At 36.9% G+C, this 25,191-nt stretch overlaps 3 protein-coding genes across 3 annotated transcripts in view; 2 read left to right on the top strand and 1 right to left on the bottom strand.

The window, feature by feature from the left end:
* Positions 1 to 166: 166 nt before the first annotated feature.
* Positions 167 to 4,440, top strand: cenpv (centromere protein V). Its single transcript, XM_077231479.1, has 5 exons — positions 167 to 365; positions 609 to 707; positions 2,618 to 2,687; positions 2,782 to 2,896; positions 3,054 to 4,440. The coding sequence occupies exons 1-5, from the start codon at positions 340 to 342 to the stop codon at positions 3,188 to 3,190; spliced, it is 447 nt and encodes a 148-aa protein (XP_077087594.1). The 5' UTR covers positions 167 to 339; the 3' UTR covers positions 3,191 to 4,440.
* Positions 4,011 to 24,948, bottom strand: pigl (phosphatidylinositol glycan anchor biosynthesis, class L). Its single transcript, XM_077231478.1, has 7 exons — positions 24,557 to 24,948; positions 24,225 to 24,324; positions 12,254 to 12,344; positions 9,073 to 9,140; positions 6,924 to 6,955; positions 5,284 to 5,417; positions 4,011 to 4,830 (listed from the first exon to the last, which is right to left on the bottom strand). The coding sequence occupies exons 1-7, from the start codon at positions 24,888 to 24,890 to the stop codon at positions 4,702 to 4,704; spliced, it is 888 nt and encodes a 295-aa protein (XP_077087593.1). The 5' UTR covers positions 24,891 to 24,948; the 3' UTR covers positions 4,011 to 4,701.
* The window catches only part of ncor1 (nuclear receptor corepressor 1), a 123,962-nt gene continuing 123,438 nt past the window's right edge, over positions 24,668 to 25,191 (top strand). The window contains exon 1 of the mRNA XM_077231435.1: positions 24,668 to 24,751. The gene's annotated coding sequence lies outside the window, so the exon portion shown is untranslated. The remainder of the gene's footprint in view (positions 24,752 to 25,191) is intronic.

Raw genomic sequence — 25,191 nt, 5'->3', positions numbered from 1 at the left:
CTGTATTAGGCTATACATTTTTACTACAATTCAGTCTATTTCGAAGAGAACAAGTTCTTCTTTCTCTGATATTACGGTGGACTTTGTCTGGGCTTGTTTTGCAACAGCTGAACGGGTGGGACCAGATGACGCCGAGGGCAAATGAGCTGGCTGAAACATGTGACCCAGTCCCAGCCAGTCAACAGTGTGTGTGTGTGTTTTGCAAGCAGGGCGATGGTTATCAAACCATGTATATAATGTTCTACAGGAGAGCATGCCGTAACAGTTAAACCGGTTAGGTTGTAGACGACAAACAACTCCTCCACCTTTACCATAAACAAAGTTAAATGTGCTAAACGAATGGCTTGCGTAACTAAAGACGAAAGGTAGGCTATGTAACCTTCACTTTCACTGCGTAACGCAGACATTCACAGTGACGTGGACAAAACTGTGATCGAAAAAAAAGAACATTGGCACACATACACGGGTGTTTATCTTGCTGCCCGAAAAAACAACAACAACTATCCCTTAAAAACGCTAATGTAGTCTGTTGATTACATACACTTGGTAAATACATGAGCCAATGAGGCACAGATCGTCTCCTGATGTAAATGATCTGTTGTTTGCAGGGAGCGTGATGGTCTTGTGAAACACGCCGGGGGTTGTCACTGCGGCGCGGTGCGTTTTGAGGTGTGGAGCGCTCCAGATTTACACGTGTTCAGTTGCAAGTAAGAAACATCTTCAGTCTTTAGCACAGTCACAGTACAATGATCTAATCGTGTGGTCACGTGGATTGCTTTTTGAACCGAATAGTCATTCGCGAATCGCGATGCAATTAGCAATTGAATAGCTTGGGAAAGTGTCATCTGGGTCATTCCACGAAAGGAATCTTTTACTGAAAATACTTCGTTCTGTCAGATCTTTGTCTACAAAGATTCTAGAATATATTTCACGTCGAACAAAAAAGACATGACATGACAGATGTTATGACGATGTCGTTCTGAAATCATTTTTTCCTCTATGGAGTTGTATCCTTTCCGAGAGGATTAGCAGAATCAGATAGAGCTTTATTGCCAAGTATGTTTGCACACACAAGGAATTTGTTGTGGTGACAGAAGCTTCCAGTACACAGAGACAACAACAACAACAACCGTACACAGACAGTAAACAGGGCTGAACCAACCTGGGTGGGACAACCCCATCAACTCGCCAGCAAACTAATGTATCCTTACCAATACATATTTGAACAAACAAAACATATTTTGACAAACCTATGTATGAACAAACCAATGTATCTAAAACAATGTAAACTTCAAGAAACCAACATATAGCCTACTGAAAAATATACTGTTCCTCCCAAACTTTGTTAATAAAACATCATATACTTGAACAAACCCATGCATCTAAACCAAGACATTGTTGACGAAGCTAATGTATGCTTGAACAAACCCATGTATACTTGATCAAACTGATGTATACCTCATCAAACCAATGTATCTAAACCAAATACTTGATCAAACCAATATATACTTGAGACAATTTATCTAAAACTATAGTTGAAGAAACCAATGTGTGCTTGAACACTACCATGTATACTTGATCAAACCAATATATACTTGAGCCAACTGATGTATCTCATATTATGTACTTAAGGAAACCAATGTATACAAATGTATTTGAACAAACACATTTTTATTACAGGCATTTTTGTATTGGCTCTCTCTATTCCTCTATTGAGCCTGTGCCAGCGAAGCACTGAAGAGACGAATAGTCTGAATTAATGAAAAGGTGCGATGACAAAGTATCCCCAGCTAGAAAAAATAAGTATATATATATATATATATGTATAAAATATGTATAAAGAAACAAACCCATGTGTACTTGATCAAACTACTGTATCTAAACTTATATATATAATGTGGTTATACCAATGCATTATAAACCAAAGCGTTCGTCATTAAATCATGCATTCAACCAGTGAACCAATCCCCTTTCACACAATACATGCATTATTTCCTAAACGGCTTCTCATTTTATGTGGCGTGCAGAATGAGGCGGCAAAGCCACTGCGGGCCCCTTAGTACCAACTGAGCATTGTTTAAATGCCACAGCTTACCTGAGCGAGGGGGCATCATGGTAACTTGTCTGTATTCATGGTAAAACTGCTGAAATTGTGTATCTAAGATGTATTTATATCTAGTTGTCTAAAATGTCTTTATTTCATGGATATCGATGAGTCGAGTTTTCGAATTGCCTAGGCAATTTTTTTTGTTTTGTTTTATGTAGTAATAGCCTATTCAATGCTCTGCCGTCTTTTGCTCAGTAGCTTTTAGTTTCAGTTGTAGTAGCGATGGGTTCATTTATGGTCTGACAAATATGTGAAGGGGCAACATGTATTTTTCTAGCTGGGGATACTTTGCGTTACGTCATCATCGCACCCTTTCGTTATGTCAGACTCTATTTGTCTCTTCAGTGCTTCGCTGGCACCGGCTCGATAGAGGAATGAAGAGAGCCAATACAAAAATGCCTGTTATAAAAGTTGGTGCACAAGTTGCTGTCAGCTTTTCATTGTTAGAGTCATTGTATTCACATGAGAGTTAACCCACCTACTGATGTTTTGATTGCTGTTGTGTCTCAGTTGCAGCATTTGCACAAAGAAACAGAATCATCACTTCATTGTGCCAAAATCCCAGTTCACATTGCTGCAGGTATGTGTTTTGAAGCATGTACACAGGATCTTTTTGAGCAGAATGCATATAATGTTACATTTGTTATAATTAATTATATAATTATGTTTCATAGGGATCAGACAACATGAGCACATACACATTTAACACACACATCGCCAAGCACACCTTCTGCAAAACGTGCGGCGTCCAGAGTTTCTACACTCCACGTTCCAACCCTGATGGATTTGGTGAGTTAAATAAAAGGCGGTCCATTATTGGGTTGTTTTTTTTATTGTACTTTACCTTGCTTTGTTTTAAACTATGGAGCATTTCCTTTTTGCTGTGAAGAAAAAGTTCTCTCTTATTTGGGTGTTTTTTCACATGTGTTTTGCCATGACTTTACAGGTGTGGCACCTCATTGTTTGGACATTGGAACAGTGAGAAGTGTGACTGTGGAGGATTTCTGTGGGCAAAACTGGGAGGAAAGTATGCAGAAGCATCATACTATTAGAAGTATGTCAAAACCAACAACGGACACATAATTGACGGTTTCCTATGGCCTTTTGAATAGTTGGACTTTCAGACTGCAGCTTCAGCCATAAGAAGCCGTTTACACGACACCATTTTCAACTAAAAATGGAAAAAAAATTATGCATTTTGGCAGTTCATTTACATGACAATGGCACTTTGGGGGCCCGAAGACGCAAACTTTTGAAATGGGTTTCAAAGTGCAAGTTTTGAAAACGATACCATTATTGTCAGTGGTGTCATGCGTATGCGTATTGTGTTCGGCCTATAGGAATGCCCAAGTATATGACAACTCAAACAACAAAATAACATCAACTACTGGCCTGGCAAGCATAATACAGCGTTTTTAGTCATCATCGTTTTGACAACGTTGTCGTCTGTACATGAAACTACAGGGGAAAAAAATCAGTTAAAAATATATTGTTTTCGTGTAAACGTCACCTAAGATTGTACTCTCTTGCTTCTTAAGACATTTTTATCAGTGTAATTGTTGACAAAATTCACCTTAACAAACATAAATTTACAAAAATATTTATCTTCTGAAAAAAGGACTAAAAATATTGTATAATATGAAATATTATTTTTAAATTACATACTGTCTAAACCTCCCCCTATATCCTAGAGCTAATTTCTAGGGATTTTATGATGATGAAGGGATGATCTCTTTGGTATTTTTTATTAAGAACTGTATCAACAGGAAATTTTTAATGGTAAATGGAATGGAAATCATACTCGTAAAATGGAATTCATACTCTAATAGATATTAAGGACATCAACAGAGGATTGGTATTTGTATTGTCTTCCAACTTTGTATTGAGGATGTTATGTCATGTATAAGGAAAACCACTAAAACCATTTATTTAAAAAAAAAGAAAAAAGTTCATGGTGTTTTTTCTCACTTTATCAAATTTGTTTTAAACATTTGTTGCATTACTCCACATTGTTATATGTATATATTCATAACTCAAATGTCAAAACAGAGAATATCATAAACTTTCTAGGATTACAGATTTGCTTGGAAAGAATTCAGAAATACATGCCAGTTTTGAAACCATACTGGATCACAAAATTTGGTACAGTACTTGTTGATCCGTTTGGAACAGTGCTTTAACTTAAGTCAAATAACAACAGAAAACGCAAATGTAAACAAAATACAGAATCAAATTTTTTTTTCTCCATTCCCTGCACACACAAAGGCACAATCTGTTCTTTGGATTCAGCTACTCTATTAAAGTGCTTATCCAGGCTAAACCTCTCCAGAAAACTGTCTTTCAGAATATTGGATTGTTTGGGGTACAGTGTGTATAGGTCCATTATACCAGCATTTCTCCATCAGTGTCTGCAGGTTGAATATGTTCGCTGAACCTTTTTTAATATGCTGCCACTAAATAGTATTTTAATGACAGCATGTTTGGAATGGGATTATTTAAAGAAATAAGAAACATGAAGTTAACCTTTACCTAAAAAATGCAGTGCATAACTTTAGTCCTACATGGACAGGAACGGGAGTCCGAGACAATCTAATCTAATACATTTTCACATACTTTGTTTCCACAACGATGGCCTGGAACGTGTTTATGAACATGTAGCGTGAGAACATTATGTAGAGCCGGCGGAACCACAGCAGCTGAGAGCGATGACAGAGCATGGCTTTCTGAGGAACGAAGAGGAGAGAGAAGTGAACAGAGCAATTACTTCAATTTGTTGGGTTACTGTGTACTGATTTACTTTTTTTTATAGCCCTTATAATAAATCAGGTAGATGACCTGACCAAAGATCACAAACTGACACACGAGGGCTTAACATGCTACTCTAAGGAGGCAGTTCAGACAGAGAAACTGCGTCATTCAGAGACCTCTCGGCAGGATTAGTTAATGCTTACAGTAAAGGTTCAAAGTACTAATCAGTTAATCAGCAACACAGTCTTTGTTTTGAGAAGGAGCTTTTTTCAGCTATGAATGTTCTGTATTCATAGTTTGCTATTCGGTCTTCAGTCTGGGAATACATCTGAACTGTAGAAGCTGAGAAACACGTGAGACACTCGTAACGTTTCATCGAGTCTAATCAGAGCTTAAGCTTTTTGTTTAAACAATGATTAATGACACACCTTGGCACGTTTATACTCCTCCCGTCCAATGAGACAGCAGAAATCAGAGGGGAGGAGCCAGCTGACCGGCAGCTCTAAGACCGATAGATACTTTCTGAGGATGCTGATGGAGTGAAGAGAGAAGATCTGACAACCTGTAGGAACAGATGGATTAAAAAAAAGTTCAGCTTAGTACTGGGTTTCCACACCTTTTCGACATTTCTAAAGCTTTTACAGTCGATTATTATGATAGGATGATGATTTAATCAATCATTTCATGGAGATTGTAGTCACAATAAGCTGTTTCAATGGTGTTGTCTACATGCTACTGATTCATTTTTATCAAATACAACTGAATACATATACTGTAATAGACTAGGTGAAATAAGAGGTGTATCCATAACAGAAAAAAAAACCTGCACCAGTTTGTTTCTTTTTTTAAATGATTATATTTGGTGAGGACTCACCTATATGCAATACTGTTCAAAAGTTTGAGGACAGTAACATCTTGTTTTATGAAGAAATTAATACTTTTATTCACAAAGGATCCATTAAGTGATTTAAACTTTACAAAATATTTAAATGTTACAAATTTCTATTTCTAAAAATGCTGCTCTTTTGAACTTTCTAGAATCTAGATATTTTTTAAAGCAGCATGACTATTTAAACAATGATAATAATAAGACATGTTTCTTAAGCAGCAAATCAGCATATCAGAATGATTTCTGAATGATCATGTGACACTGAAGACTGGAGTAATGATGCTGAAAATTCAGATTTGCCGTCACAGGAATAAATTACATTTTAAAATATATTAAAATAAAACACAGCTATTTAAAGTTACTCTTACAAAACTACAATCTTACTGCATTTTGACCAAATAATCCTTTGAACATAAGATAATTAAAAAACTCTTACATACCCTAAACTTTTGAATGGTAGTGTATAAAGGGCATGAACAAGCTTCGTGATGCGGTCACAGATAAACAACCTAGTACTGAGAGTTAATGACAGGGTTCATCAGAAAGAAGATCTGGCTGATTAAAGAAACACTGGGGCCTAGAAGTTCACTGAGGATATGTTACGTAAAATACGATTAATCCAGAAACAGATGGGAAACACTGAATTAACAGGACTAACCTGTCCTCAGTATGAGTGGACATACACTGAGAAATTCAGTTGGAAATTTAAGTTAAATATAATAAAGCACATGTGTCAGTTTATTAAAAAAAAAATCACATGGCCACTGATATGTAACCCTACTGAGGCCAGAAGACATCTTAATGTGACAGCATATCGACCCCTAGTGGTCTGAGTCGTGAACTGACCATTTCATTTGCACTAATCAATCAAATGTCTCTTATCCCGATTGTTCTTTGCTTTCTGACACAATGTAGACACAGCAGAATTATAATCTCAGTAATTTCTCTGCTTGGGTGTAAGAAAGGGTTGGTCTAGCTCAGTGGTGCTCCTGGAAAACTGTTTTCCAGAGTGCACTTAATAGTGTACCAGGGGGTGGCGTACTTTGCCTAGAAAACATTAACAGCACTAAAAAGGAGGGCAAGATTTAAACGGTCAAGTCTTACTCTACAAAATGATGGATCATATTTAAAATAATATTATGCCAAATATATTTTTGAACGTAATGTAATTAGACTTACCTTCAGGTAGTCGTCCAGCAGAAGCCAGATGGCTGTTGCCAAAGACATGAAAGAGAAAAAATATGATTAATGTAACACCAAACTCAAACGCACATACACTACAAAAACATTCTTAATGAGCATTTTTGTTTCCTTAAAACATAAATTAACCTGATAAGCAGACTGACTTAATTTCGAAACTTGAATAAATGTCTTTCTCTTTAAGCATGTTTTTTTGTAGTTCTGTAGTCAATTTGCAAATCAGTTTCTTCTTCTTCTAATTTCTTTTTTTTTTTTTTTTAAATAAGAAAATAATTTTTATTTAGTGTATCCAGGGAACAATTAAACAAACAAAAAAATTAGATATAACAATAGCAAAAGGATATAACAAAATTAAGAACTGCAGATTTAATATTAAATATTATTCCAAAACTAAATGGAAAATAATTTGCTAATCACTGCTTCCTAGCACCACTTTGGGTGTTCCCAGACCTCAGTTTGAAACTTCCTGGTAATTTGTATTATGCACAGGATTAATTAACCAGAATAAATGTATTTTCACATATTTTTTGTTTGTTCTGCCATTACAAATGCACTCTTCACTCAGCACACCTATATTGTATATCACATATTCTATATACGTGTAACTTGGTCATTAAACCAAAATACTAATACTGATGATAACTCAGATTTATTTGTCTGCCGTATTCGGAAGTGTCTCTCTTTTTCTCTCCTATTACACTGTGTTTTAAGGACACACACACTTCCTGAGGTCTGGGTTTTTCTAAGATTAGAGTGAGCTCTAAATGCATATGCAGTTCTTGGAACTGCCTGTCATGGCCTGGCTCTCCCAGTCAAAGCACCTGTGTTGGCCCCGGAGCTCAGCCCACGACGACCAAGTCCCAGCGCCAACTTCACTGCTACTCTCAAACACATACACACACTATCTTTGTGGGCACTCTCTATAGACGTAATGATTTTTATACGGTACAAACTGTATATTCTATCCCCTTACACTAACCCTACCATCACACAAAACTGTATGATTATTAAAAAAAGTAATTCTGTTTGATTTATAAGCTTGTTTCCTTACTGTGACACGAGTCCCCATGAGTCTATGTTTATTCAGGGTGAAGTCCCCACCGGGATAGAAAAACCATGTACACACACACACAAAATAAATTCATCTACAACAGCACAGAAGAGACAGATGTCCGAGAAGATTGGCTCTGTTTCTTATAAGCAAACATTGCTCAATACCTAAATGCGGTTTGTTTTGACTGTTTTACTAAGAGCCTTCATGAAAGTCATTGCCTCATGTTAGCAGGAAACATAATCTCCTGTTGTTTTGATGCCTACATCACCCCTATTAATGATTTAAGGGTTGATGCCCTTGTGTAGAAGACAGGATTAGTATTCATACAGTATTTGAAGGTTTCGGGCAAAGTCCTGCAGTGCATTGTTGCAGCTTGAACAACAAGCTGTCTGATCCGAGACAGAGGATCTGTTTTTAATTTCCTTCTGAACTGATTCAGCATTTGGCTGCTCTGCTGGAATGTGTGTAATGTGAGCTTTTATTTGTGTAGTGATGGTATGATAGCCAGATATACATATTTCTTATGCATGTGTTGTGATTATTTTATGATTATTTTAATTCCTTTTCTATGTAAAGCGCTTTGAATTACCATTGCTATATATTAAATGTGCTATATAAATAAACTTACCTTGCCTAGCTACAGTTGAGTAAATAATATACAGTAATACAACATTGTGAAATATTATTACAATAAAAGAAACTATTTGAATATATTTTAAATTGTAATTTAATTATTTTGTTGGCAAAGCTGAATTTTCAGCATAATTACTCTAGTCCTCAGTGTCACATATTCCTTTGATTTGGTGCTCAAGAAATATTTATTATTATTATCATCAGTGTTGAAAACAGATGTGCTGAAAACAGTTTTGTGCAAAATCATGATAACATTATTTTAAGGATTATTTTAATAGATAGTTCAAAAGAACAGAATTTATTTGAAATCGAAATCCTTTGTAACATGTAAGTGTCACTTTTGATCAATTTAATTAATTCTTTCTGAATAAAAGTATTAATTTCTTTATTTTTTGGTAACTGCATCCTGTTGTGTGCATTGTGAAAGCAGCACAAAGGTACCTGAGGGTCTTGTAGATGGCAATATGATTGGCATGTCCACTCACACCTCTGCCATCAAATGTCAGCACCTGCAGAAACACACCATAAATCAGAGAATGATCAATGCACTGTTATGCACACCACATTATATATTAGTGTGATATACATATGATGATATCAAAATTATAGCCATTATGCATATGCTTGAATTCACATTAAATACAGTAGCCTACATGTATTACATAAATAACAACAATATAAGAATTAAAATAAAACTTTACAATGCAAATGCTTACATTTGTTGTAGACAAAGATATCATGAACTAACAATGAACAATTAACCTTTCGTGTTTAAAAAAAAAAAGAAATTAATACTTTTATTCAGTAAGGACACATTGATCAAAAGTGACAGTAAAGAGATTTATGATGTTACACAGATTTTCTATTTCAAATAAATGCTGTTCTTTTGAACTTTCTACTTTTAATCAAAGAATTACTCAAAAATATTTAGCAGCACAACTGTTTTCAACATTGATAAGAAATGTTTCTTAAGCAGCAAATCAGCATATTAGAATGATTTCTGAAGGATTATTAGACTGAAAACAGGAGTAATGACTTAGCTTTGCCATCACTGGAATAAATTCCATTTTAAAATGGATTCAAATAGAAAACACTTATTTTAAATTTCACATTATTGTTGTTTTCACTATATTTTTGTTCAAATAAATGCGACCTTGGTGAGCATAGGAGACTTCTTTCAAAAACATGAACAACTCTAATACAGTTTTAATATTTTAAGATCAGTAAAAACATTTTTGCAACCCCCCCCCAGTTTAGTGGAAAGATCAGGTGGAACTTTTCTAGTATGCAAGTAAACTTGCTTTTTTCCATCTGCATTCTTTCTTCTTACTGAAGAACAGGGTGAAAAGGTGAACACAAGATGAAAAAAAGCAAAAGCAAAAGAAAAGAACTTGGAAATAAGATGAAACAAGCCAAAGAAAAGCAGTAATTTGAAGACTCAGCAGTGGACTTGGTGGGAGTTGTCGCCAGAACTGTGTGGAAAGGCTTCTATCTGTGCATCATCTGCTGTGTCACCAGACAAGGGATTCTGTCTCTGGTAATGGGTGCTTTCCAAGCGGCTGCTGCACATAGCTCAAGCTCGAGCTCCAAGGGTGGAGGAAAATATGGTTGACAAAATAATAGATTGTGGCAGGTATGTAGAATGTTGCCAAACACAATGAGGTGAGTGAGTCAGCTTTCAGAAGAGACTATAGGCATGAGTGAGACAGAGGAACTCTAAATGCAGCAGAGAGGACAGAATAAATATGTTTCTACATGCATGGTTGGAGTCCAGCTACAATTTTTCAAATTGCCCACAGTGTACGACACATGTAAAATGTAATTTTCTAAGTAACACCTGTCGCACGTCATTTATGTCTTTCAAAGCATGTGCACAACAGTAAGGGTAAGGGCCAATTGCAGTCTCATTAATATGTGTACATGCTGGATGAAGCCACGCTACATCTGCACTATCAAGGTCTGTTAGTAACTTCACATAAACAAAAATCGGACTGGTATGTCTTCAACTGGATGAAAGAATTTACACAACCTTTAAATTATTAGATAAAAGATAAATTATTGCTTTAGTCCGACTGAAATTGAACTTTAACATACTGATATTTGCCTGCAAGAAGAACAAAACAAACATATCTGCACACTGTACACACATATTATGTAAAGCATAAGGATCCTGGTACACACAGCAGTGATGCACATCTGATTAAACCAGATGAGTCTATTTGTGTAATAATCCTCTGCTCCTTGTGAGAGAGCGGTAAAGAGCACAAGATGGTCACCACTCTTTTCCCACACGTTTAAAAGCCAAAATCAAATTGGAGTGTAATGTTATAGTTCAACATCAGTATTTCCATCCCCACAGCCTCTTCGACTTAAATCAAACATGAAATTAAGGGTGCAGCGGAACTGTGTGCTGATCCACTGGATTCAGCAGCCTGTATTAGTGAGTGAGTGTGCGGTTTATAGTCGGACTGGATTGTTGCTGCGGTTGGCAGTCTGGTAGGAAGGATACTGGCTGCTCTTTGCATGTACACTTATGGATGTTAGGTGATGGAGGTAAACCAAGTCATGTTGCAAGTACATTGCCTTGTTTATGCAAGTCCTCCGTGCTTGGCTTTCTTTGGGAATTTCATGGCATGCGGGCTGAGAAAGAGGGAGAGTGAGGGACAAAGAAAACATAAAACAGTACATGTGAGAAAAAGAGAGGAGGAAAAAGAGGGAAAAATGTTTGTTCTAATCTTGATTTAAATTTTTTTGGGGATCTTTTCTGGAAGTCCTTAGACCAGGCTGATAGCTATCTGCGTTGGCTTGCCAGCAGTGACCCTGGGGAAACACATGTGTCTGCTTCAGTGGTATTATAGGATATTACAGCATGTGTAATTAGGGCTAAATACAGGGGGCCAATGAAAAGCTTGTCTGAGTGAATTAATCTAGCTGATATGGTCTTAGACTCAAAGCAACCTCATGAGTTGGATTTAAGCTATCAGATAAGCACAGTAAAAAAGCTGGAATCTCTGAAAATCTCTCTTTGACTCGAAGGCCTCCCATTGTCCAACACAACCCCCTCCCATTGTACATACACAACATACAGTATGTAGGTAGTATACAGTATGTACATATGACATATGTACGTACATATGCAGTATGTAAATATATCAGATTCTGTCAAAGCCAGTGGAACGCTAATTTCCCATCTCTCTTGCTGCTTATTGTATGTTTATTTATCATATATTTACCTTTTGGTTTGTCCTAAAGTTTATCTGTAACCTTGTGTTCCCTTATCATCAGCCTCTTTAGTGTCAATCCAAGTGCCGGTTCGTTCTCAATACATTATTAATACTGTCCAAAACAAACATTTTAGATATCCTTTGGGAAAATTCTGCAAAAAAGCACACACTTCTTTCCTCTTTTTTGGGAACTGTTTTAGTGCACTCAACTCTTTCATAGATTACAAAAGGCTCATCACTGGTCTCAACTTCACGACTGTACCACTGTCATGTCAAACTGCTCCGAGAGCTTCCCAACCTGCCGGTGTGTTCTAGAGGAATTTCTATAGGGTTTAGGTCATACAAATAAACTCCAGTCTTCTGGATGAGGTGGACCTGGATGGATAGAAGTTTCCTACCAGACTGATGCCGTAGTTTTGGGTGTGTTTAAGGATCAGAGAGGAGACCAGTGCAGTGCTCCACTGGACCGAAGGGTCATCTGGAAGCTCTCTGCATGAACAAGAGGAGAGAAGGAGAAAAACATTAATGTGTCGTATGGACATTTCACACACTTTTAAAATGAGACATGGCATGTAGGCAACTAGATTTTTACAATATTGTTTGTAAATATGCTGTCTTGTGAGTGGTTGCATGTACGTTGCTGTATGGTTGTAAGCTGTTCAGAGTGGTTCAAAGTGAGTTTGATACATGGTTGAAAGGAGTGGAATGATGGAAGCCCATTACTGCCACAAAATAAAACAATTAAAATAATTCTGCGATAAAGTAAGAAAAAAAATAAAGTAAGAGATATAAAGTCGCACCGCATCAAAAGTCATAATTACCTTTTAATTTTTTTCCCCAGAAACAGGCTTTTATAGGTCCTTCTATCAATGTGTTTTTATCGTCTGGGAGAAAACTTTATGTTAGAGTGATTAGATAAGTAATTAAACACCTTTCTCCAATATGCCACATCATTATAAGGGTATCATCCATACTTATAAATTTACCGCCTGTGGCACAGATGGTGAAGGACAAATTACACACCAAAGTTTAAGTCTGAGCAATGGTAACAGTGACTCTTGATTTAGCAAGCACAACTAATGAGTGACATTATATACAATACTAAAGACACAAATGATGGAAGAGGTTTTTATATACCTTACTGTCCATGTTCTTTGTGTAAGTTTTATTTGGACTGAGCAAAAAGCCTTTATGTGCCAATACACACACAGCTGCAACAAAACAGCAAGGTCCTGGAAGGGCAGGTTTTGGCCCGAGGGCTACAGTGGTCGAGCGAGTGTCTGATTTACTGCCACAGTCTCACTACCGCTCAGCTTGAATGCATCCCACAGTCCTCTCTGAAGTCTGGGATCAAAGGTCACCCGGGCTTTTCCCTCTCATTCATCTGTAACTACAGCTCAGGGAAAACAAGGGCTATGCATTAATCTCTCTGTTTCTTTTTGTTCTCTTTCTCTCACACACAACTTTCACTTGAACACCCCACATAGCTGCTGTGTAATGTATTGGGGTCAGAAGAAGCTCCGCCCACTGCGGACAATCACTTAAGTGCACATTGTTTTGTTTTCTTGCTGTTTGACTCCTAGACACCTTTATCAAACATCAAATATTAGAACAGCAAAAGAAAGATAAAGAGTACAGTTCAGTAAGCAAGAGTTGTAGGGATCTGGATTGAGAGACAGAAGCTCCAAAACATAGCGAGCTGCCTACCTAGACATTATTTTAAGTCATCATAGGTGTGCTTGAGATGTATAGGCTGTTCCAAAAGGTCTGTCTAAGACAACTTTTTTTTGTGCAAAATTCTAAGGCAGCATTAGATACCATATACCTTTTATGGAGACTGGAAATGGCAATCCAATAATGCAGTGCATTAGATGGTGCATGATTTAGGAGAAAAGTGGCAATAAAAGTAAATAAATATAAGATAAGAATTTTAAAACATAGCCAGAGAAACATTTTCAGAGCTGAAAAAGTTTCTAATTGAATTCTGGCAGGCAGGAAGGCAAACAAATTCACTGGAGGACTTTGTATCTACAATGATTCAATGACCAGCTTTTGGATAATGCAGGGCAAATTGGACTGTGATTGGATGAGAGGGCCGGGTTGGCAGCCTCTACCAGTTGGCACTGAATGTGTTAAAGACAGCCGGCAGCAAAATCCCAGCTCAAGGTCAGGGGGTAAGACGAGAAGGAGGGGGGGGGGGGGAGATACCCTGTCAGAGGCGGGGTGGGTGCGAGGTGATATGCTAGAAACTAAAGCCTGTTTTATGCTTCTGCGTCGAATCGACGGCGTACCCCCGCAGACCCCTCTGCGTCGCCGCGAACCCCTCCGCCGTAGCTCGACGTGCACCTCCAAAAAATTGTAACTACGCGTCGAGGCCACGCAGACCACAAGGGCTGTGATTGGTCAGATGCACCGCGATGCAACTAAACCTGACGCAGAACCATAAAACGGCAACAACGCCGTAGGAGTGACGGCGTAGCTACGCCGTGGAGTTGACGCAGAAGCATAATGAGGCCTTAAGGGTGACTTGGAAATTGGGCAGTAGCAGTTAGGATAAGACAAAAGAGAGCACGGACAGATCTAATGTACAAAGTCACAGAGTAGGTACTCATACAATAATGTAAGAGATGGGACTTGACTTGAAAAAGAGGTGTGAAAGCCAAGACATCTTTCTACCTACTTATCACAAAAAATAAAACAATTGATTTTATCCAAATATTATAAATTTGGATTATGAAGTCTTATGATATATTCTGCAGCACAGCAGCATAGTATAATTATTAGCTTGTAAGGCAGCTTGATATTAGCGTGATATTCATCAAACAAATAAACACTATAAATAATGATGTTTTGAAATATGTATATAAAAAACAATCGTAAACCGTTCTCCGGTATGTTTTACAGAAAAATACTATTTCAGTTTTTCGATATCAAAAATTCATGTTTAATCAGTGTGTAACTTGCGAATTTCTTTGAAATTGTTTGTCTACACCATTTTTTCAGTGCATTAAACCTCTAAATACAATTTTTGTTTGACCAAAATAAAAGACATTTCCATCTTTGATTTTGCGTTCTATTTTTTTTCTTTTTACTACATTTAATGAAATCTAAACATTTAGTTAAAGCTTAGAACTTTGAATAAATTTTAGTTTAGAAACCCCCTATTGGCATTGACTTACATTTTATTAGAATGTTCAGCAAAAAACATTTCTGACAGTGATGCAGTTACAAACTGATATGACTTTCTCATACTGCTGTGCTGAAGGTGAATTTGTGAAGAATATCTTGGCTGCTCTTTTACATATAATGAAAGCGCATGAGAACTAGGTATGTCGAGCTCCAAAATGACAGAAAAACATCATAAAAGTATTATAAAGTGGTCTAAGCTTTAGAAGTCTTCTGAAGTCATACAATTGCTGTGAGTGACAATTAAACCAGTCTTGATAACTTGATCATTTTTAGAAGCTCTAAATGGACTGCAATTGTCACTCGGACAACAAAAATATTACATCATTGTCAATGATGCCAAACTGCTTTGGCTCTCACGTCTGCTTTTAAAACAAAGCTATCATATATGACCTCAAAAGACAGAGAATATAGCACATGGGCCACTTTTACGACACTTTAATGGTGTTTTGGTATTCTGGAGCTTGACAACCTAGCCCCCTTTCACTTTTTTTATTATGTAAAGCCAGGATACTCTTCAAAACTTCACATTCAACGTCCAAAGGGCAAAAATTAATGCGGCTTCAGTATGGCATGAGGATGAGTAAATTATGACAGAATTGTGGGTGAACTGTTGCTCTAATAATTGCACATACACAAACATTCTTGCCAAAGTCAACAACAACTTGAGTGTTCAGGCTCTTCGAGGCAGATTTTACTGCACTGCTCTTTTAAGGGAAGAAAGTTTCAAAGCTAACACCTTTAATCTTCCAGAACCAAGAACAAGGAACAGAAAGAGAGAATGATAATGAAATAAAGAAGAAAAAAAAGAAGAGAAAAACACATGATCTACCTGACCTTTTTCAGAGTGGATCAATGCAGTGTTGGTCTCGCTATAGCAACAGTGTCAAATGCCCCAAAGTAACCTCTCTTCTCCCTCCCTTCTCTCTCTTTCTCGCTCACTCACTCACCCGCGATGTGTAATTGCTTGCAGGCATCTGAATGCAGCAGATGAACTTTAGCCTACTGAGGAGGCGGTGTGTGTGTGTGTGTGTGTGAGAGAGCAGAGAGGGTGGGGGAGGGGGGTGGGGAGACTGCCAGCGTTTGTTTTGTCTGGTCACATGGGGCCAGGGCCGCCTTTCCTACATGGCCCCGGTGCATGCTGGGAAAAGCTGACTGCTGAACTACAGTTAACCCTTTCGGCATGGAAAATATCTGACTGAAATGGGTTAAGGTTTGCAGTTATGTTTGTGCAGATTTATGGAGTATAAGAAGCACTTTTATCAGTCAGTAGCTCTGTAGTGCAGCAAACTGGAAAGCTCAAGCTACATTCTTCATTCATTTAGATGTTCAGGAGCAGCCAAACAGCCTTTTTCAGCCAAATTTTGAACACCTATTAAAATAAAATTACACTCTCAAATACTTGGCACAAAATAGCCCTGCAGCTTTCAAGATATAATACAGAGAACATTGCTTTATGATGAAAAGAAGAAGGGGAGCAAATCAAGAAAAACGGTAGTGAATCAGCTGAGCGTTTCTGCGTCGGAAGAGATATAGAAACCCCAAATGTTCCTAAAGAAGGAACATTTTTTTTCATGACAAGCTCTTGGCAGGGAGTGCATTTGTATTGCTGTCTGGTAATTGTGTTAACAGAGCTCATCTCTCTGAGGGTCTTGACCTGCCGTCAGCCCCAACACCCCCCTGACCCGACTTTCTGTCCTCTTCCTGGAGCCTATACATCACAAAGGGTTTAGGTTCCTTGCCAAACAAATTTATAATTAAATATTGAAGGTGATGAATGCTATTTTCGTCTTGTCGCTACTGTCCAATGCAGTTATACATTCTACATATTATTCAAATATAATTTTTGGCAAACATTGCTATATTATGGAAGCCCATTTCCGCCACATAAGATAAACAAATTATGCTTTTTAAATCATATGCAAGTCATAATTAAGACATTAATAGTCAAAACTACAGACATACTGAATCATAATTATGAGGTTAAAAAGTCCAAATTTTTACATAAAAAGCTGGCATTTTTATCATAATTACGAGACCACAGCTGTCGAATGATGACATAAAAAGTCGAAATGATGACAAAAAGTCACACACAGACAGAAGCATAGGCTACATGTGCACAGAAATTAGTTGTTAGCGCTGCCTGGTGATCGACTTTTTCGATAAAATAGTTTCACAACTGAAAAGCTAAATGACAATTCTCAGTAGCGAGGTGGTAACGTTTCTGTCTTTGAAGCAGTTAAACTTATAGCTTTGCTATTAGTAAAGACGCTGCTGCCAAACACTGTTGAGAGTTCAAGTATTCCTGACATAATTTCCAATTAGTATATATTCGATTTTTTATCTCATAATGACATATATAATGATTCAAATTTAACAGAAATGGGTTTCCATATTATATTGATAGTAGTAATTTTTATTACATGTAATCATTTAGATAATTATAATATATATATATAAACAAAATGATATAAAATAAAATATATTTGCTGTGAAAACAGCCCAACCTTAAGATTATAGGTTCCTTTATAAATTCTCAGACAGCCACTGTGGGAATGTAAGAGCTCTTTTCTCTGAGAAACTGTATGTACTGTATATCAGGCTTAGTTCTAGGAAAACATGCAGGATAATCTTACAAAAACGAACCTAACAGTTTCAGGTTGGCTAACACCCACTGCAAGCTCTCAACACATGACAGAGACACAGAGAGAGACCTGTAAAAGGAAGTAAACAGAGGACAGGCTCTCAACCTGATGTCACACTGCCAGGCAGGTGGACTGTGTTCAGACAGACAGAGAGTACATATATGAATAATACAGAAAAAGAGAGAGAAAAAAGAGCGTGGGGGTCGACTAAGTACAAGTTCAGTGGAGCGTGTTCAGATGTGCTCTTATCACAAAAGCACTCCCATGATGCATTGCCTCGGTCAGAGTGTAGGCGGTCAATGCAGCTGTGCACCAGAGAGAGCAAAGCAACTGAGTAGAGGGTCACGTGACTCATTCAGAGCCCATGAGAACACACTCTGAAACGGTAAGATACAACAAAGTAGGATACAACAGAACTTTACAATCAGAGTGTAAAATGAAACGGATATCACACACACTCGCATAACAATTCAATGAATCAGAAAGACAACTTTTAATTGCCAGCGAACTAGTCTACACAGATAATATAATTAGAGATGATAATCACAAGTTCATGAGGTTTACATAGTCAGACATTTAAAAGCCGGTATAAAGTCTGATCCAGTCTGCAGATAATTCTGACTGAAAACAGCCAACTTAAACAGGAAGAGGCTGTCTGACCAACATGTAAAGCGTTCAACCTGTTGTTTTTCTTCACATGTTCTGGGTAGGAATGCACCAATTACAATTCTAGCTGTTATCGATAAGCTCATACTAAAAATCAATACTATTTTGTCTAAAATAACCCACCAAAACTAAAATCTACTTTTTTGTCAATGTCAAAGCAATGTTATGATGCTTAGGTGCAGTAAGCACTTTTTTGAAAAAAGCAGCTGAAAGTCGATTGGACAGAGCACCACAACAAACTTGTAGCCAATCACCACTCATGATGCGAGAGGAGAGATGGCTGAGAGACAGAGGTTTCCTGTCTTGCCATTGGCCTACATGTACTGAGATTTCTCTGGATTCCCTGAATCTTCTCACAATATTATGTATGATAGATACTGAAAGACCCAAATTCTTTGCAATCTTGCATTAGAAATGTGATTTTTGAATTGTTTGACAGTTCTCTCATGATATTTGGCATGAAGTGATGAGCCATGACCCATCTTGGCTTGCAAAAACAGAAATGCTCCTTTTACACCCAATCACAAGACCCTCACCTATTACAATCGAAATAAAAAAACAATTATATTAACAAAATACACTTAAGTTGGTCCGTGACAACTTTGAAAATCTTTTCTTTGCACTTTTGTCAGTTAAATAAAGGTTAAAAAGAATTAAAAAAAAATAATAAAAAAAATCAAAAAAAAAATCACACATTCTTGATTTTATTGCATTTTACAAACTGTACAACTTTTCTGGATTTGGGGTTGTATTTAATTAAAAATACAGCAAAAACAATGACATATTATTACAATTTAAAATGGCTGTTTTTTTTTTAATATGTTTAAAAAAGTAATTTATTCCAGTGATGTTAAAGCTGAATTTTCAGCACCATTACTTCAGTGTCACATGACCCTTCAGAAATTATTCTAATATGCCGATTTGATGATACTCAAGAAAAATGTCTTGTTATTATCAATTCTGAACAGTTGTGCTGCCAAATATTTTTGAGGAAACCCTGATACTTAATTTCAGGATTCTTTGATGTAGTAAAAAAGATAAAGTATTATTAATTTTTATAATACATAAATACATATAAATAATCAATAATTACAGATTTAGTCCAGTATATCGGCTATATATATTTATATATATATCCGATTTACAATATATTTATTAGGTATATCGTGCCTCCCTGTAGTTTAAATAAAGGCAGGTAAATTGAAGGGGAAATATTGAGAGGGGACCCTGATACCAGCATATTATGTAGCAGGCTAGCCGCCAGCAGTCAGTCAGATAGCAATTGCTGACTTCAACCAGTTCTTACCAGTTTTGCATACAATGTACGTGAGTGAGCGGTCTGTGGACGTCTGAGACCGAGACTAAAGTCCACAAGACTTTGTCACTCTAACTATGTGCACTCATGTAACCTTTGTCTACTCAGTTGAGTGCGTGTGTGTCTGTGCGTTCAGAACTCTGTGTACGACAACAGTCAGTGCTGCTGACTGCAGGGTATGAATAGGATCATTTCATGCACACCAATCCCTGATCACTAGACAGCGACCTTTCCTGAACCAGCTCAGAGCCCAGATGACCCTGCCAGGACGCTGACGCACACACACGCAAAAGCTTAAACGTGCACATGAAAGCTAGAGATTATCACAGTTTGCTGAGGTCATGCAATGCAACCGAAAGGCCCCAGAAGCTCATTGCGTTATCAGTTCACTGCAGTCGTCAGTTACCTATGCGCCAGTGAAATCTGAAAAAACATATTAGATAAAAAAAAAGGTCAGGATGACCTTGATTAGAGATTTTGAGAGTGAAGTGATCAGGTTAAAAAATAAAGTTAGGTCGAGCAATAAAAAAAGAGAGAGAAAAAAATTATGATGTAAGTGTGATTATATTATTATTTATTTTAGATATTATTTATATCTATCATATTATTATTTATATATATCATATTATTTATTTTAGATAAATAATGATTATTTTTTATCTAAAAAGCCTAAATATGATTTTTCAGCAAGAGACTTACAATTATTTCCAGAGGAACTGGACTAGCTCATGAAAATACAGAGTACAAACTGTCTGCATTTTATTGTCATCCAGCCTGTCCAACATTTTTATTTTTTAACAAAAAGCAAATACCAATTTCCAAACATGACATGAACCGAGAGAGCGAGAGAGCGAGAGAGAGAGAGAGAGAGAGAGAGAGAGAGAGAGAGAGAGAGAGAGAGAGAGAGAGAGACTGGGCATTGTGCCAGTTTATTATGAAAGTTCCAGGTGGGTGTCTGAGTTTACATGATACTTATGACCTGTCAACACACACACACAAACACTCCCAGGTTTCTCAGAACACACCCTGATTCCACGTACCGCCACTAGAGCGGTCTAAAACAAGACGACTGCTCACTGACCCCACACTTACACAAAGAGTGCGTACAACACACTAAATGACCCAAATGGAGGTAAATGGGACAGCTGTGTCCAAAGCAGTCAAAACAAGGGCGTATCTGATTGTCCAACACACAAGGAAATGTCTTGTTACATTTGGGACAGTTAGAGGGTCAATTCTGCTTTAGTTTTTCCATCCTTCCAAGAAACCAACAAACTCTAAATCTGGAGAAGTTTCAGCCATGCGATTTGGACCTCTGGGGATCTGCAGAATTTAAGCACGAGAACACCAATGCCAAGAAGGAAGCACAGAGCGCACGGATTCATGCAGGGAAGAACTGCAGGCAGGGTGGGTCATAGCACTTGGAAAACAGCCTGGAAAACATATTACCATGACTATGCAAATTCTTTTGGGAGAACTTGAATTTGTGACACATACATCATATTTTTTGCCTGCCATTCTCTGGGTGGACAGGAAAACTCTGGTTTATGTCATTTAACAAAATCCCATTCGAGCAAAGTTTTTTAATTTATTATTTATCTAAAAAGCCTAAATATGATTTTTCAGCAAGAGATTTGCAATTATTTCCAGAGGAACTGGACTAGCTCATGAAAATACAGAGTACAAACTGTCTGAATTTTATTGTCATCCAGCCTGTCCAACATTTTTATTTTTTAACAAAAAGCAAATACCAATTTCCAAACATGACATTTTGACTGGGATGAACCGTTACTGTGGAACAAGGGCACACACACTGCAAAAAATCTATTTTAACTCAGTATTGTTGTCTTGTTTCCAGTAAAATGCCTAAAAATACATTTATCTGAGAAACACGATATTATGTGTTGTTTTCAAAGAATTCCGAAAGTCTTTAGCCAGGTTTATTTAACGCAGTAAGAAAATAAAACTGGTTTTCCCTTTGAATGGACTTGTGACTTTTTACATTGTAAGCATAAACCTGACTAAGATAAGAACTGTCAAAAATCTTTTTTTTTTCAGACCAGCTGCAAGCTGAAATCCAAGCCCACCGTGACAAAATGTTATCTGAAATGCTGAAGGATTCCTAACTACATTTTTCCAACTGTGGATTTAGGGTCTCTGGGAATAAAAAGTGTTAAGTTTACTCTTACTAAATTCAGTTTACTGGCTTACTAAAAATGCTTCATAACTAAAAATCCTAGCAGTACGCTCTGAAGAGACAACATTTTATAATCACACACACACACACACACACACACACACACACACACACACACACACACACACACACACACACACACACACACACACACACACACACACACACACACACACACACACACACACAGTAATATTTCAACATCTGAGTCTTATAAAAACACCCAAATGAGGGCGAATACCGGTTTCAGAAAATACAGACGCGTAGTAGTTAAAGGCCGGCATCAGAAGGCCCTTACGGAATCTGTATGTGAAGCCTTCAGCAAGGCACCTGACTTCAGGTTGTCCTTGCAATAAGAAAATTGTAGGTTGCTTTGTACAAAAGCACTTACACTAGTTTGGGTTAGGGTTAGTTTTCATTTAGTTTTTGAAAAAGTGTCTAATACTCATCAAAGCTGCATTTATTTGATCGAAAAATACAGTAAAAACAATAATAATGTGAGATATTAGTACAATTTAAAATAACTATTTTCCATTGTAATAATTTTTAAAAATGTAATCTACTCCTGTGATGGCAAAGCTGAATTTTCAACATCCTTACTCCAGTCTTCAGTGCCACAAGATTCAGAAAACATTATAATTTGCTACTCAAGAAACATGTATTATTATCAATGCTGAAAACTGGTGTTAGTATTTATGTGGAAACCATGATAAATTTTATCAGGATTCTTTAATGAATAAAGTTAAAAAGAACAGCATTTATTTGAAAAAGAACTCTTTTTCACACTATAAGTGTCTTTACTGTCCTTTTTGATCAATTTAATGTGTACTTGCTGAATAAAAGTATAATAAAAGTATTAATATTACTAACCCTAAACTTTGGTGTAAATATTACTGATACGTGTCTCATTTTGTTGGTTACATGTACTTCATCCAGACTCTGGCACAGCTAAGCAGTGATGGAAAATGTGGGTAGGAAGAAATCTTATTTGGCCAGCCTGTATTTTGGAAATCTGAAATATAGTTAATATTTGAGAAAAACAGCTGATGATTCAGGAAAACATTGAAAATTCAATCGTGACTAAGAAAATACCACACAGAAGTGAGTGATATTGGTAATTGTGGGATCACAATGACCATTTTAGAAAATCATGCCCCGTGTACTCTTTTTTTTCCAGGCCATGTCATCATAGAGTTCTCAGGGGGGTTTAGGACTGCCCTCTTTTAGTCTCCCGGCCTGGTCGTTTATGTCGGTGACAGATCAAGCTCCCATACATCATCTCAAGCTGTTTGTGCCTCTGTTGTGACAAGAATGGAAGGGTTTCATTTGTAGCCCAGCCACTCTCTGCTCACAGGGCAGCCAGGGGAGAAGAGGAGGGGCCTGAATCAGACACCCATAATGGGTTTGCTCGCTGCGGCTGAAGCCTCGGGGGATGGCCATACTGGAACTAAATGTTTATTTTCGTAGCATTAATAAAACACCCACACCAAGAGTAGACTAGGGCTTATTGTCAGTGTTGGGAGCTGATTGATTGACACAATCTTTATTATCTTTATGGAGTTATGTTGAAGATCAGGGTTGGCAGGTCTGTGCATCTTACTCATCTAGTGAGGACTTGATCATGTGCATTCATTCATAAGAAACTGCATAGTCCAAGAATGCAACTGTGCTCGGTAAAATTCTAATTAATTTAACAGTAATTGTAGAGAGAGATTGTTCTACCGAATGTCACGAAATAAATTTATATACAGACATACGCATATGTTTTTTATTGTTGAAATTTTTTTTGCTGCTTAATATTGTGTAAACTGTGATTTTTTTTTCAGGATTCTTTGTTCAAAAGAACAAGAAAGTTCAAAAGAACAGCATTTATTTGAAATAGACATCTTTTGTAGCATTATAAATGTCTTCACTCTCACTTTTGATTAATTTAATGCAACCTTGCTGAATAAAACTATTAATTTCTACTATTCACAAAATACTTTCCCCAATTTTTTTAATAGAAGACATTACGGTTTCCACAAAAATATTAAGCAGCAGTACCATCCTTTCATATTTCATTATTGATAATAATAAGAAATGTTTATTTAGCACCAAATTGGCATATTCACATGATTTCTGCAAATTCAGCTTTGCGATCACAGGAAAAACAAAACATTAAATTATATAAATCCAATGCAGTCTTTTAGATTTACATTCAAGAAGTTCTTCAGATGATTAAGATGTTATTTTTATATTATGACCACAAGTCATACAGGTTTGGATCAACATGAAAGTGAGCAAATGATGACAGATTTGACATTTTGGGGTGAACAATTACTTTAAATGAAAATTGTTTATCCTGTGTGCAGCCCCCTTACTTGTCTTCTATGACGGTGACATGGTTGGATGGAATTCCCAGCACCGCACAGCTGTCAATCAGTTCCCTTTTGCGTTGGAATCCTTGATTGTTGTAATTGCCTGAGGATTGCAGAAACATTTTATGTGTCTCTTTTACACAAGCATGGAAAATACTTCAGCTGAAGTCCAGATATCTTTATTTAATCAGTTCTACACACAGAGTATAGTATTTATGCAAATTACATTATTAAACAGCATGCATTTTAAAGATAAAAAAAGGATCTGGCTTCCAATAGAACTGAAAAAATATTCAGGTTGTGGTTATAATTTATTTACGGAATAGTAAACCTACCTGTTGACATACACAACAAATAAACGGATGCTTGAGATTCAACAAGTTTTAAGATTGTAGGTGCAAAGAACATGCATTCGTCATCTGGATGTGCAGTGACTAACAAAGCTCGAGTCTCGTTTGCTGTCACGCGCTGCTTGCCATCCTCTGAGTTTCGTACGAGCCCGCCGGACCTCTTTTGCGTTGGACAAAAATGTGAGTTTCCAAATGTGTATGAAGGGGTGGAAATTTTATTTCGTAAGTGTGGCCATAACTGGTTAAATCTATAATACACAAACTTTATAGAAACAGTGTAAGCCACAAAGACAAATATGATGGAAATGAAAACAAACATCTCGACCGCGCCATTAAAGAGTCCGTGTAGAACATCGTTTCTTGACTAATGGTTCCTATAGACCTGCAGATCGGATTCTTTAAACAAAAAACACTGGGTTATTGTAGGATATTATTTCTGTTTCCAACTTATATACACCTAATATAATTTTGAAGTCAGAAAAAAAGCACAACTGCACGACACAATTGATTAAATTCCTTAGCTGGAATAATTTAAAAGGCGGAAGCATAAAACAATTATTAATACGGGAATCAATTCGGTGCTAAAAAATATTTTTAATAAAACATAATTTCCCTGTATT

The sequence above is a fragment of the Siphateles boraxobius genome, unplaced genomic scaffold, assembly GCF_051911475.1.
Source record: "Siphateles boraxobius isolate OS27281-9 unplaced genomic scaffold, OSU_SipBor_1 16, whole genome shotgun sequence".
NCBI lineage: Eukaryota > Metazoa > Chordata > Actinopteri > Cypriniformes > Leuciscidae > Siphateles > Siphateles boraxobius.
Note: the sequence above shows the minus strand (reverse complement) of the source record. Positions and strands in the feature narration are given on the sequence as shown.